The sequence below is a fragment of the Melozone crissalis genome, unplaced genomic scaffold, assembly GCF_028551555.1.
Source record: "Melozone crissalis strain CALT ecotype California unplaced genomic scaffold, PUWL_Pcris_2 ptg000023l_1, whole genome shotgun sequence".
Taxonomy (NCBI): Eukaryota; Metazoa; Chordata; class Aves; order Passeriformes; family Passerellidae; genus Melozone; species Melozone crissalis.
The window spans coordinates 22,244,477-22,260,549 of NW_026535801.1; the positions used below are offsets into that span (position 1 = coordinate 22,244,477).

The 16,073-nt window shown below is 36.8% G+C and overlaps 1 protein-coding gene across 1 annotated transcript in view; it reads left to right on the plus strand.

Annotated features, from left to right (window-relative positions):
• Nucleotides 1-341: 341 nt before the first annotated feature.
• LRP2 (LDL receptor related protein 2) overlaps nt 342-16,073 on the plus strand; it is a 110,656-nt gene continuing 94,924 nt past the window's right edge. The window contains exons 1-2 of the mRNA XM_054278254.1: nt 342-399; nt 15,249-15,356. Coding sequence (XP_054134229.1) covers nt 378-399; nt 15,249-15,356 — 130 coding nt within the window. The 5' untranslated portion in view covers nt 342-377. The remainder of the gene's footprint in view (nt 400-15,248; nt 15,357-16,073) is intronic.

Here is a 16,073-nt window from a genome sequence, read left to right on the forward strand (position 1 = left end):
GGAAGCATCTCGGCGATCCTGCAAAGTGTGGAAGGAGGGGCAGAGGCAGCCTGTGGCTGCAGGGCCTGGAGCAGTGCCTGATTCCCTCATGCTGGTTCCGGGGCCGCCGGGTATAAAGAGCTTTATGCAATGTCTGGAGGGTGGGAGTTTATAGAAAACGCGATGTCTCAACAGGCGAACACGCCTTTCTTCTGCAACTAGCAGGATAAGAAAAAGACACCAGGCTCCTTGTGCTGCTGCTGTGCAGATCAGCACCCCGGAGTCCAGGAGCCAGCTTCTGAGGAAGCTGGAGCATCCCAGCCCAGATGGGACCTCACCATCGGATGGATGGAAGAGCAGCAACTGCTTGCAAACTGCTCATATTATTCACTGCATGCATGATGCAGGGCAGTTGCCAAGGTAAGCGCTGTGCTCCAGCCTCTCCGGAGTGGGAATTGCACCGCAAGGAGCATATCCCTACTCTGGGGACTTTTATTAGAAAAAGACCAAAGTGTCTGAAAGTAGAGGGTTAACGGGCGCTGATTCAAGGAGTTCTTTCTAATAGCTAGGGGAGACAGCTGGCTCTTTCCAGGAGTCATTTGATGGAGTCGGTTTCTGTTGTGGAAAAGTAAGTAACGCCTTAAAAGCACTGCAAACACCACCGATTCTTTAGCTTCACTTCATCTTGTTTTTAAGTTATCCTAGGATGCTTCCTTTGATTGTTTTTCTGGTTTGTACAAACTTTTTTTTTTCCTAGTTGTGTAAGACAGCAGCGCACAAACGTGGCTAAATTTTGAGGGACATGTCAGACTTTGCAACTCCACGGTCTAAACTCATGGTTTTGTGGAAATGCAAGCAGGCAGGTTGTTCTGTGAGTGCTGATTACTAGCCGTGAATAAGGCCAAAAAAGAAAAAGAAAAAATCACCCCAGACTTTTTGCATTTTTTCCTTGTGATCTTTGTGATTTCTTTGCTACTGAAATACGGGTGGTTTTGCAGAGCAGAGTTCACCTGCATTCCAAGGGCTGGTTTGATGACCACTAAAATTGTACCTAGAGTTGTTTTTGGTGAGGAGTGCACGGGCTGCAGCACTTGCACGTAGACAGGTTGGGCCGAGGGGAAGGGGGTTTTCTGCATGTACCTGCTTGCGTACGTGTGGTGTATGTGGTCATTTACAGAAGGCTATAAGAAAGAAACAGATGCTTAGTCTGGAGCACAATAAGCTCCCCTCAGTCGGTCTCAGACGCAGATTTGAAGTTGAGAGAGGGAGAACTTTTTCTCTGGGCTTTACTGTTGCTAGGCGACATGGAGGAGCATGTGACTGGCAGAGCAGGCTGAGTGCCGCTCCTCCGGTGCTAATCTGGCTGCTAGGGATGGAGTAGCCGTGTGCCCAAGCGCTCCCTCCGGCTGTGACTGCAGCCCATCTTCCTGCCTTCCCCTTCTTCGCGCTCTTTAATTGCCTTGCATTGAAAATCAAGCCTGTCTTGTAGGAGCAAGAGTGGCTAAAGTGCATTTCCTCCGCCCCGCGTAGTGACCTGCAGTCCTGCTGCTTCTGTGGGTGTCTGTGTATTACGTGTGTGTTCAAATTGTTAATCTGCTTTCTTTGCTCAACTCTTAGTTTAAGCTCCTTAGACAGAATCAACTAAGTAATTATACAGCAACTGCTGCTAGCAGCTCCCACTTATGAACAGGGAAATAAGAGATAGCTAATGTGCTGGAGACCTGCAAAAACTCCAGCCAAGGAGGTCACACTGGGCAGAATTAATCCTATGCATTATTATTTTACATTGGATAGAATGGAACCTGCAGTACAGATCAAATTTTTTTTGTTTTTCTTCTACAGCTGCTTGATTGTCCAGAACGTACCTGTTAAAAGACATGACAGAACAAGCAGAGAGAGGCTTTGAACTAGTATCCCTAAGTAGCAGAAGTACAAAATTTTTTTTATTTTTATGGTGTTCTTTCTCCCATTCTCCCCTCCCCCCACCTCCACAGTAGAATAACTGTGGAAAACAAACAGTATAATTTTAGTAATGGGTGACTGATAGTAGCAAAATACCTGGATAGCAATTCTGTCTGCACTGTGATTATGATAATGAAATATTTGGTAACCTTAAGTTACAGTTCCTTGAATGTTGAGATTATGTCAGACTTATTTCCAATAGCAAATTTGGAGAACCATGAAAGCAATCCCAAGCCTTTGAAGGAATATGGTGAAAATCTGTTATCTTGCCTAATCCTCAATATTTCCAAACGCACTTCACTGATGTTTTTTGAGATTTTTGTTGGCAATATCTGAGTGTTCTCAATAGAGGATGGATGTTTCTAGAACATTCCTTTCACCTAAGGACTTGCTCAAATGATACTCTTCTTCAATTTACCTAATTCTGGTTTTACTGAGAGTAACCATAGTGCTCATAAACAGAATAAAAATGCTGTGTTTTGTAATTGCCAGCAGTACAGGGCTTGTTTCTCCAACCTTTATAGGTCTTGTTGTCTGTGGGGTAATTGTTGCCAGAAAAGTGTAACTGGAATCTAAAAAGTAGTTAACTGAAGGTAGTGTCAAGCAGGAGCATCACAGGACTATTGCTTGTGTTTGTTTTGAGAAAGTGCTTTATACTCAGCCATAAACTAGAGACAATGGATGGATGTAAGTGCACCAAATTTGGTTTGTATCCTGCACCTCTGCAGTGATAAATGATCAGCTTGATACATCCCAGGCAAATATGACTAAAATTTGTTAGCATTATGAGGTCTCTATTAGGCTGAGGATGAAGGCTATTGTGAGAATGAATTCATATGGTATGATAAGGTACATCAGAAATCACAATGAACATTTGCATGAAGTGTGGCAGGCCATTAAGAAATAGGTATGGTAAGACCAAGTAGAGAAGAGGTACAGCAGTTCTTTCTAGAAGTCATGGAGAAACATATTTTCCATAAGGCATTGTAATAGTTCCATCTCCAAATTAATAATTCAATGGTTTTTAGACATTGTCTTCACTCAAAACGATTTCATTTGTCTGTAGGATGATGTACAGTGACATTGCTACAGGCGACGGGTCAGTCACTGTTCATACCTCCTTGTACAGCACTGCACACTTTTAAATGAGAGAAGCCTGTCTGGAAGATCCCACCCCTGCCAAGACCTAGAGTTTAGAGACTTGAGTGACTGGGGACTGAGGATTTGGAAGTAATGAGAAGGGAAAAAGGGATGCCAAGAAATAGGAATGTACTGATGCGATCCTGACATACAATTTACTAGATTTTGTGCAATTCATAGTGCTGCACTAGGACAATTGTATTGGTTTCTCTGGGAGATGTACTGACACAAAATGAAGAGCACAAATTGCAGTGCATGTCCATGTACCTGACTTCTAAACTGGTTTAGTTCGTGAGGCCTGACAATTTGCAAGGATTTGTCAGTGAAACACATTATCGTCTTCTCACATTTTAATGACCTTTTCTGTGCACTAACAGGGGTTTTGGGGTTTTTTTCTTTGTTCTTTTTAATGAATAGCCCACTTCTAGTACATCTCTTGAATTTTCTTAATAATTCACTCTTTTTCTGTATTCTGTTCAGTAAAGCATATCAGGTATTTGCAAAGTAATCAGCTAAAGCAAAGAATGGGTCAAATCCCAGAATTTTAGTTAAATATTGAAAGCAGTAATTAGATGACACCTGGTTAGATTTAGGTTCTATGCCAAATGCTAGAATTACAGTAAATAATTAAGCTACAGGAGTGAAGACAAACAGAGACAGAGAATCCAAGGAGATTTCAAGTAAGATAAATGTGTGATGTGTGCGATGCTTCTATTTCCCTGTAAGACAAACCAAAACCTTCTTTCATAAATTGAGCTGATTGGAAATTTGAGCAATGAAATCCGACTTTAATCCAGATTTACTTGCCATGTGTTTTGCAGGAAATAGCAAAGATTCATTTGGGGTAAAGGTAGACTGCAATTTCATTACAGCCTTTTAATTCTTTTCCTTTTGGGCTTCCTGGGTTGACATGATATCACTTGTACTGTTTGGAGCCTTTCTCCTCCATGCACTTCTTGCACTTTTAACTTCTCATACTTTAACACTGAACCTTTTAAATATGAATACTCTTCTTTTTAGTTGAGCAGTAAGCAGGCACATTGCAGATGTAGTTTATTTTATCTATGTTATTGAATCGATTCAGTCTTCTACAATAGTTATTTTTAGATCTGAGTGGTTGTGATAACTTTTCAGATAGACAAATATGTAACTTGAGTCACTGTTCTATCACTTTTTAAAGCAGGAATTGTATCTTCTCTTTCGGAACTCTACTTAAAAGACACTGGAACCATATAGTACTTTGGATGTTTCAAAGGAACTTATACTTTCTAGAAGCTGTCATTGTTGAAAAACATTAAAGGTCCCTTCTAATTAAGAATCTACAGGTTGACTTCTATTTAAAGAGAAGTGGATGTTTTTATTCCACTTTGACTAATTAGTGATGATAATAATAATTTGTCAGTTTCTTTTTAATAGCTTACACTGAATGTGGCAGATAAGAGCTGTTTCTAAAATTACTAAAGTTCTTATTTATATAATTTGATAATAATAATGTTCTCAAAAATACCTTGAGCTGTTTCTAGATGAAAAAATAACAAGGTTTCTTCTGAGTCAATGCAGTGCGATTCCTTTAATTTCAAAGAAATTGCTGAGTTGTACTGATCTAAGACAGAAAATATGATTCAGCGAAGAGTAAACATCTCTTTAAATAGCTCTTCATTGTTTGAGGTACATTTGAAGTCCATTTCATTATGATAGTGTTAATTCTTGTTAACAATTTTTTTCTCCCTTGATTCTTACAGAATCAAGTACACTTACGGAACAGTTGAAAAAAAAAAGTTTAATGAGTAAGCATAGAACTGTTAAATCAAATGGATAGCCTTTAGCGTATTCCTTAAGCTTTGACTGTTTGTTTCAGGGGTTTTAATGTTTTCTTTGTTTTGCAATGCTGAAAGTGGATTAGAGATCAAAGGAGCGCTGTTAGAAGTTTTGTTTTGGATTAATGAAACAACATATAAAAGTTGACTGAAATGGTTCTGTTTCCATGACCTGTTCTATTTTATAGTTTTAACATTAATAAGTTGCCTTTGTTTTACAATCAAGAAGCCAGATCTTCAGCAAAAGGGCACGGTTTACAGCAGCACTGTGTCTGCCCAATTATTTTCCTGCACAGCCAGGTCATGGTACTACATCCTGCTGAGTCAAGTCAGAGAATGGGGAATTGGGACTCCCTTTAATAGGGATTGCTGGGTCATGTTTTTTGGACCAAGAAGGCTGGGGCTTTAGTTGTGTTCTGTGGCATCTCTTAAAAAAAAAAAAAAAGGCATAGTCAAGATATCCCAGGAACTGATACATTCACTGATGTTTTTAAAATCTAGGTAAGGTTTTTATCTTCTGTTAAAAGAAAATTCTTGTCTTTAAACAGGCTGTGTGGAGATACTGACTCTGGACAGCAATATAACAGGCATGGTTGGAATCTTCTTCTAGCAGACATTGTGAAAGACTGATGGAGAGATTGCTATGAGGAGGGGATTCCAAGTTAAAGTTTGCAGACCTGTAGGCAAGTGCCTGCAGTCCTCTGAGCAATGTGATTTGTATGTTGTGTGTTACCACTGAGATACCTGGGAGACAGTGTATGCCTTTGCTGTAGTTTTTTGTGCTTGCTTCTGGATGTAAGGACATAGGGTGCAATACGTGTATGCTTTTGTGTTTCCAAGCATGTTGCAGGTGTAGGGCTTATTCAGCTATACCAGCTAGAGAAGTTCTTCCCTACTATTAACTCTGTGTCTGGAATGCTGCTTAGAGTATTTAGCTGATGTAATTTAAATAATGATTTAAAATATTAATTTATTAATTATTATGTCTTAATAATAATTTATAAATTATTTAAAATAAGAATTATTTAATATAGTGTCCCAGCAGCCACTAATGAAGGGAAGTCACAGCAGAATCAAGCATCCTTAAAAAGTCAAAATGGGTGAGTAAATCTGAGAGTTATAGATTTTGGATGCTTATGGAAATTATTGATAAAATACTTCCATTGGGATTGACAAGAAGAGTAATGTTTCAGGAGAAGATGATATTTCTTGTATTTATCTTATTCTGATGAATTCAAGGACTATCTTTTTAATATGGCACACTCAATATTGCTGTTTGTGTAAAAGGATTTCTTTAATTATTTTTTAAACTGAAAACTAGAAAAAAATACGCTTTACTTGAAAACAAAACAGACAAAGGACTATTTAATTCTTATTGTTCATTTTCAGGTTCTTTAAGATAAAACTGCATTTTTTGTGAGCACATCAGTCAACATTGTTGTTTCAGTTCAGGTGATCCTGGCAGCAGGTGTGGAATTAGATGATCTTTAAGGTCCCTTTGAGCCCAGTCCCCTCTATGATTCTATGATCCATCATCTACTCAGGCCTGCTTTGCCAGATGGAATTTCCTTTTTGGGAACCTTGATAAGGAGTGCCCAGCCATTAGCTGCTGACTGAAACAGAGTCACTACTGAATAAGGGAGAAATGTGATGTGTCAGTGCATCCAAAGGAATAGATGTGCTTCCCAATGTCATGGGCAGTAGTAAGCAGCATTAGAATGTCTATCTAGGCACACTAGATGCTTGTAGCATGTGGTCTGTCTATTCTGTACTGACACGTCAGTTCTGTTTTCTGACAATGATCCCACACGTTTAGTTTGCAATGAGTAACTGTTCCAATTTTTGAAATTTGTGCAAAATGACTAGTGCCCTGTGAAGCTTTGGTACACAGTTTAAATTGTCTTTTTTTTTTTTTTTGATCTAGAGTCATACTGGTATGATGCTAAAGAATTTTGTTGTGGATATGTGTTCTGTGGTGGGAAGAGAGAAATAACTCATTTTATGTGCTTACTGTGTTTATGATCTGTAAAGGAAAGTGGTTTATTTTTTGCATGGCAGGTTTCATTTTTCATTTAATAACTGGTAAAATAAAATTACAGTAAGGTTTATAATTTGGCAAAATGTTATATGTTGCATAGCCATTTTCATTCTAGCGGTGATGCAGAAAAGAAATACAAAAATGAAAGAATTTCACTGTCATCAGCTGTGCAGGAAGGCTCTTACTGGGGCCAGTTCCTAGTGCTACAATGACTCATCAGCTTTCAGGAGAGCATGACAGAATTGAGTGCAGGTCATCATCTCAGCATGGGGTCTAATTTTGTGAAAAAACAGCACACGGGTTGGTAAATTTTTTTTTAAAATTATACGGGATTTCAAAATGATAAAAGCTTCCTGAGAGGGTTGTTTTATCATCTGCTACTGCATCTGACTTTCTCACTCATATATACTGTACATGTTCTCTCTAAGTTGTTGAAGCACTTTTTTCCCCCTCACTTTCCACACACTGTGTAGTTGTAAATACTTCCTAGTCTTGAGGATTTTCCTCTTTTGGTCATATTCCCCCCCACCTTCTGTTACCCAATTGTTATTCTGCAGCAGCCTTGGGGCCATTAGCAAGGTTCATTCTTATGAAAATGCTTGGGATGCTTCCTTCTGTGAGTAACTGAGGCTGTCTTTATTTCTACGTGTTTGCATGTTCTTCTTCCTCTTTATGTCATATGGTCAATTAGAACAGATTTTTGCCTACTTAATGCGCCATTCATGAAAAAGGAGCTACTAAGATTTAGGAGAGCTGGGATGTGTATGCTTCCCTAGAGATCCACAGTCTTGCTTCCCTTCCCAACTAACACAGTTCCAACTGGTTTATGTGGATTAAGACGCCTCATGTAAAGACAGCTGGGTGGGGTTTTCCAGTTGAAGGCAGAACACATTCTTCACATGTAACGTCTAAAACATTTTTATATTGAGAAGGCTGATCTGTCAGCAGCAAGTACTGGTTCTCTTGAGTTTGGCCATAGAGATAATAATTTTACTAAAATATCTAAGGAGTACAAATAGTTTTTGTTAGCGTCCTCTTGTAAAGTACTTTATATGCAGTTTAGATTAAAGAAGATATCCAAGAAAAAATTAATGGCTTACCCTCAGTTATCACTGAAGTACAAGAAATTTGTCAATGACTTAAATGAAAGAAGGAACCTGGTCTGTTCAATATAAAGAATATTTACTTTATCAGTAGAAAGGAGTATCACCTCCTGTCTATGAGAATTAGTCCTTGCTTAAAAGGATTATTTCTTATTCCTGCCTTGTTATAGGACTAAAAAAATAGTAAAAGTTTATTTGTTGCTTTAAAAAAGTGAGTTGAAACAAGATTATAAAGTAACCTAATTTTTATTATTTTGTTTGTAGTACTGTGTGATAGAAAATATACATAGTATGGATATGTACTTTTTGTCAGCATGTATGATAAATAAACTGTCATGGTTTTAAATTTATAAGGTTGGGTTTTTTACATTTAGGATCAATGTGAATAATTTGGAAAGACTGAATATCTTAATTGTTTCTAACTTTTCCCAGAATAATTGGTTTGAAAGTGGTAATGTAGAAACCATTGTTGTTTTGTTCTGAATACCAGAGCCTTAAGAAAAAAAATTAGAACTGATTATTTTTTTCCCTAGGAGGTCCATATGTGGTGTAGTTAAAAAAAAAAAAAAAAAGAGAGCTTGTTCTCTTTATTGGTTCAGGCTTAAAATTGAAAAAAATAAATTGAGTGGATTTGTTAAGAACAAAATAAACAATTTCCATTTTTATCAGTTTTTTTGCTGCTTTTTCAATTAATAAAACTGAAAGGTAGAGGAGATGAAGATTATGAATATCTTTAATGTTGCTAGGAAGCATTTACAGTGTCATTCGTTTGAACTTGTTGTCTGCAGGAGACCTAAACCCTTTTTTCTTTGCAGGAAAGCTTTCCTGCTTAGTTTCAGTAGATTAAAATCCTGAATTTCTTTAATTCTTGGATTTACGTTGGGGCATTAGCAGAAATTAATCTATAGCCCTTTTATAACTGTATTTACTGAAAACAAATAGTTTAACATTGAGTACAGTGATTTTAAGTATTTTTATCAAAGATTTTGCATGTGAGCATTATTAAAATGATATTTGATGCTTTAGTTGTAACAATTGCTTTAGCTGACAAATATCTGTATGTGCAAGAACATGCAGACACAAGGCACAAAATTAAATGTACATTTTGCTGGGTTTTATTCCTGCTTGTCAAGTAAAGGCAAACCATAAAAATATGCTAATGCTGCAGCAAACATGGTATTGCTAAGTCCATAATGAAAGACAATATTTTCATTTTTAGTCGTGCTTTTTGAAAAAAATAAATCAGTAAGTAAAAATTTCGAATGTAGGTACTGGATCTTACCTGTCAGAGTAGAACTTGTTTATTATAGTTTCTGATACCTGTCATTGTGCTGAACACAAAATGTGGTTTACTCAAAAATAAGTCCAGCTGGTACTGGTGAAGAACCAGATCTTCTGCTTCAAGTTCAGTCTTTTTTCATTTCCACCACTGCCCCTTGCCTCCCACCCCCAAACAATCTGACATGTGCCTTGTTTCTTGTACTGTCTAATAAACATACCAGCAAAACAAAGTGTGCCTCTCATATATTATATTGTGACTTTTTTTGAGTGCTGACAGATTAAAAATAAAATATGAATCTGTGTTGGTGGAAGGAAGAACAGGCCCATTTGGCCTCTTGCCATTGGCGCACCCTGGGAGCTCAAGAGCCTCCTGTCTTTTTGTGCAAACTATCCAGGGCATGGCCCTTGATTGTACAGTGCAAGGCACAAGGAGTTCTTGATCAGCTGCTGTGTCTGTAGATGCTATTTTACTAATAATAATCTTGTTATATGTAATTGGATGATAATTCAGTAAAAGAAATCCTCCACTTCCCTTTTAACAATGCATTGCTGTATATCTGGCACTTCAGCTTTTCTGCCTCAGATTGTCCCTTGACTAGTCCTCTGTCTGCCCATCAATCTGTCTATAAAGAACTTGCAGTCATGTGAAGTGGGTGCAGATGTACATTTGTACTGTCTTTTTGTTGATATTGCCTTCTTCAATCTGCTTTAGAGATATGTAGGTACAAAATACATTTTGTGTTGCAAGGGCTTGAAAACTGCAGATAAACCTTTTACTACCTTGTGTAATACCTAGAAGTGTTTGTGTGGTCTGTGTTGTTTTTTTAATTAAATCTGAATAGTTTGTATTAAATGTAGTGAAGTTTAAAGAGTGTAGAAAGACTGAAGGTTAAATGTCATGCTGAAATATATGAAAGTCAGCATTATTTCATCAGACTCTATTTTTCTTATCTATTAAATAATATTTGCTCATTCTCTGATTATAATTGCTAGCAGAATACTGCTTTATAGTATCATAGGGTGTTATTTGAAAATAAGCTAAAATTTGAATTTTGCTTCTTTGTACATTAGTGGGAGGAGCAGAATTTCCATAATTTCAGCCTTCCCTCCTTGAGCATTCCAAAACCTTACGCTGTTTGACATGTAATTAAGCTAGGTAAAAATCTAACATCAAAGTCTATGGAAGATGATTATTCAGGATTCTTTCACCTGTAAGGCCCCTAGAGTGGGCTGCTCTGTTTGGGGGGCAAATGGAAAAGAGAACACCCTTTTTTGGAAGCCAGAAAGGGAGGAAAATAGAGCTTGTCACTTAAATTTTCTGTGGAAGAGGTTTGTAATGCACAGTCTGTTTGCATTTACTTGTTGAAAATCTGAAGATGTATTACAAGTGTTAAGTGCTCAGCTGAAAAAATATTGCCTGGAAGAACATTACTCTTTTAGATGCAAAAATCTGTTGAGAGTGTTGATTCCTGAAGTGTAAAGTAATTGCAGCAGTGTAAGTTTGATTTCTGAGTGGACAGTTTGAGAGTGGTACAATCTACCCTGGGCTTAATACATTCCTCATTACTTTAAATTCTTCATTCACACTTAACTGCTAAAGAAGTGTTAGCAGTTCTCAAAGGCATTGTGAGCACAAGGAAGGAAGAACAAATGAGGGGGTTTGGCCTATTCTATGTAGTCAGAATGAGCAGTCATGGCCCTTAATGTGTGGATGACAAATGTAATTCAGAAGATGTGTAGTCCGAGTTAAAAGTGTGAGGGACTTCAAGGTTAAATAGGCAGGTAGAAAATCTATGAAAATAATACACAAGACTAGAACTGTTCAGAGAGGTACTGCAAGGAGTCAAAAGTAACACAGAGGGGTGAAGAGTAAGGCTGTTTTGGTTCTATTATAGGCCAAACATAGTTTCCTGGTTTTAATGTTGGGGCAAGAAAATACAAAAGGATTGAATTTCAGCTTTAATTCTGAAACAAAATATTTCTAGATGAAATGAAGCCCAGTGGAGGTTGAGAGTGTGTAGGGGACTGCCTTCCTGTTGGAGACTGTGGCCCTATGGGTTAAAGCATTGCACTGAGAAATGTGTGACGCTATTAACTTCTCTCTCTTCTGCTGGAATTCCCTGTGACTTCGTGTGACATGGAGTAACATTCATTAGCGGTGTGAATGTTGAGTACCGTCCCCGATGGCAGTGGGGTTTGCCTTTGGCAGTGGTTTACCATAGGGTACTTCATTCATATGCAGGCAACAATTGTTGCAGAAAAATAAGGTGAATAGTGGTAGAAGATGCACTTATTTTTAATAAATTAAAAGTGTTTAGTTAGTAATTAGCTCAATCTTTTTTCTGATAAAGTCACTAGTATGTTGGTCTATTCCAGTGGAAAATGACTACCTAACAAAACCTTTCTGCCAGCAGCTTTCCCAGAGCTAGTAACATAAGCCTTCTTGTTTTATCTGGGCAAATTCTGAATCTGAAACATCCACTGAGAGTCTCTTGCAAGAGAATCCCAGACACAGGGAACAGTATAAATTCCAGTGACCAATTTAGCATGAAGAACCGAGATAGTAAGTGTAACAAGAAGTTTAGAAACAGTACTTTGATCTACATTTTTCCAGTAATGCTTCTGATCTTTGCTTTGCAATTTTAGTATCAGACTGGTTTATATTAAAGCCAATATCATATATTTGTTATTTCTTTGATGTTTTCCTTAATATTGAGCATTTGAAATCAATTTTTACTTTCAAAATTATTTTTGTTAATGCCAAGAGATTCTTCTTTATGTATATATGTTCTGATGTGATTCCTAAGATCTGCCATGCATTTTTAGCCCATATTTTAGTAGTTTATAAATTCTGACTTTAATTATAGTCAGAAGACTGAAACTGAATTATAGTAGTAGTAGAGCAACACCAAAAATTCAATAATTTCTGGAACTTGAACTTTCAAAAGTCACCCAAATTCTGTTCTATTAGCAAATTCTAAACATGAAAAGAAAGACTGATTACTTTATTGCCCATTTTTAAACTCAGTGGTTATTTCCTTCCTATCAGCATTTGTCAGAGTAAATCTGAATTTCTATGGAAATTAGTTCATTAGTATAATTTTTTTGTAATATCTGACTGATTAATGAACTGCCTTACCATTTTAAAAAACCACAAAAAACTTATTGAAAAGAAAACCTTCCATAAAACTACTGATTACTAATTCTTCAGTGACTTGGAGCTTCAAATAATATCAATAAACAAGTGAATACCCCTTTTTTTCTTACAGTCCCTACTCTTGCTGAAACCCAGGTGCTGCAGGCTCATGTTGCATAGAATATACAAATCTGGTTATTACTGACATGGTTATTTTTCTTTCATTCTGGTTCTTTCTCCTGGGTATTTGTAGCAGTAACTTTGTAATCATGTATTTTTCCCCTGATTACTTTCTCCTTTATCAAAGTTAGAATTGTTTTTGCTCACAGATGAAACACAAGCTTTTTAGAACCTCTGTGAGAAGTGCCCTCAATACTGCAGATCACTTTTACTTCTTTCATATTACTGATTTTCAAAGACTGGTTTTTAAAATGAATTTACATAATTATCTGCTAGGTAATTTTCTTTGTTCTAAAGATAATATAAAACAGTAATAACTGAAGTATTAGTCTTTCATAACATTTGTAGGTGTTTCAGAGCTCTTTGCCTTCAGTTATAAGTAAGCACAGCAGATAACATTGTAAAGCTTAATGCCATAATTAACTGAATTGTAACAGGTCTGCTGAAGAATTGTATAAATAAACATGGATATGGTGCTTACTGTGTAGAGGTGTGAGCATCTTAAATTGTAATTCTGAGAAGTGTTATAGAGAGTAACAGAACTGTGTGACTTGCAAGTTGTCTGTTAATATTCAGTTACCATTTCTGGTACTGTACAAAGACTGCTGTGTTTATACTGCTTTTTAAAAGATTTATCAGTGTTATCACCTCATTTTAATCACTATAAGGGTATGGTTAACTATAAGAACTTAATACAAGATAGACAGAATAAATTATTGTTGTACATAGTGCTTATTTTTTTTTAGCTAGTTATTATTTAGAAATAATATGCAAGTAGCTCATATTGCTTGTTTATAAGAATGTTTCATTAAAAATCCTAATGGGGATGCAGATTTCATTCTATATTGTAACTTCCTTTTTAAGTAAGTAAATTTAAATAGCCATAATATACTAAATATACAAGAAGATTTGCTATTTTTTTTTTTGCATAGCAATTGCAATTGATAAATGGTGGTTTATATGTTGTGTTTTTAGAGCTTTAACTGCTAATCTCATATGAAAATGTTGCTTTGTAGGGCAAAATTCAGGGAGAGGGCCTGGGATTCCAGAGTGAACTTGTACATTCCTTCAGGGCATTTTTGCAAGGGAGGTTGTTGTGTTTTAAAGGTAGTTGATAAGAGACCTGCACCACCAACCCCAGACCTGCACCACCAACCACCATCATGCATTAGTCTATAGAAGGTATTTGGGTGAACATACTCCTGTACCACTCCGTACCACCATTTATCCAAGTGAAATTTTTGACCATTTGCAGGATACATTATAAATCAGGGTGTCACTAACAGACAATCAGATTTGAACATTCCTTGCATAAAGGAGCTTGCCTATATCCCTGAGGAATACATCACTTAACTGTGTTTATGTGACAGTGTTGATATGCCTGGTTTTACATGAAAGTTAGGTAGCGTGTTATTTATGTCATCATGAATTCAGGAAATAGGTGGTTGTGCTTTATGTATACTGAGGTTATCTTCTCTGGACAGATCACTCAAAAGAATTGAAAGATGTGATTTTATTATGTGGTTATTAATTTAATCAGGAAATGGGATATTTTTTTTCAGATTTGGATTTTGCTACTACTTCAGGTTTTTTTAGTGTTCCCCTCTCTGAGGTGCTGACAATAGATTAACATGAAACAGAGCTCTCTTGAACCTAATTATGTTGTGGCTTATTGTTTTGAGGATCTATAAAACTGTTCACTCCCTTTTTATGAGGCTGTAGTCACAAGGAAAGGCCAGAAACAGTGCCTTTTCTCTTTCCTATAGACTGGAGATTTCATTAGTTGACTCTAATAAAGGACTGATCCACCTGCATTTACACCTGGGAATGAATGCTTCTTTATCAGCTCTTAATCCTTAGTAGATCAAGCAGGGGAGAATGACAGCAGGATAGCTTTTGATCAGCCATAAATGTCTGAAAGCTTAATTTTTTAAAAAATTATTTGCTATTCAAATCTTGACTCGAGACATGCTTTCCTGTACTTCAGAGGAAATATTTTAAGTATGAGGGCATTATTAAAAAGCAAAACAAAACTGAGATCTTTCTATACTTTCAAGCAATTACCACTGAAACAAGATTTCCACATCAGCTAAGGGAGTTATTATTGTATGTTTTTAAATCCTCATACACTTGGGAGAGCACTAATGTTTAGCATGTTTAGCCCTTAGATATAATGTGGAAAATGATGCCCCACCTTTATTTAAAGTCTACACTGCTTGGGAATTTAAAATTGATACATTCCTGCTAAATAGATTTCTGTAGTGTATGTACTCTGAGACTTGTTTGGATTATTTTTTCCTTTTTTATAACTATTTTTGTTTTGTTTGTATAATATAGAAACACTAAAATTATTGGAATTTTCTAGCAGTTTAGTTTGAGATTTCTGCAATAGTTGAAGATGATTCTTTGCTTTTTTTTGTTTGTTTGTTTGACTGGGTATATAGAACTCATACATATATTTAAATATTTTTATAGTATGTTTTCTGTTATTTTTCATATCATCATTTAATCTCCATGCTGCAAGGCAGCGGATAAACCAGAGTTCTTGGTGAGTGTCACGGTGTGTTTATGTGGCTGTCCTGCTGAGCTGCGTGTTCGGTGTTTTGGCGCAGGATGTGAGCGGGGGCAGTTCCGCTGCGGTGACGGTCGCTGCATCCCCGCAGACTGGAGGTGTGATGGGGCCAGAGACTGCTCGGATGACACAGATGAAGCTGGCTGCCGTAAGTGACACCATGCAGAGCAGCTCCTTTGTAATCCCAGAAATGGGAGATTCCAGTGGGCTCAACTGTACCTATGGTACAAGAGTGAATATTGAATTGGGAGTTGTCATGAGATACTCCAGAATCTATTTGAGTCATATTCCATGAGCTCGTTTGGCTTTGGTACACAGAAAATCAAGTAGTGCTCAGCTTCTAACATGACTTTAACCTTTTCTTAAAAATCTGACTGCCCAATAATGCAGTTTCATATTATGACTAATGTTCTAAGTAAATGTAGAAATGAATTGTATTTTGTTACAGTAGTAATCCTGAATATTGGATGTATATACAGCTACCACCAGCATCACTTGTGCTCAAAATCTTTGGATTTTTCAGACCCTGGAAAACTAACTGTACCTACTGTGCCCAAAATAGAGTCATGCTTAATTGTTTAGAGTTGATTGTGCTGTGTCAGCAGCACACAGGCAACAATTTTATTCACGTGATCTGTAATATCCATGCACTAAGATTTTCACAAATGGAGAAAATGGATTCTCTGAATGGAGAAGTTGTGAAAATGAAGAATTGCCCTCCACAGTCTGTTTTCAGGAACTTGTTGGTATTTTACCTTCTCAGTTCTAGTGTTCTTTAAGTCTTGTGGGTTGCTGCAATTATCAGTCCATTTACAGATTAGGCCAATTTTTGCCCCTCAGCAGATAGGAAGTGAGATTAATTTAT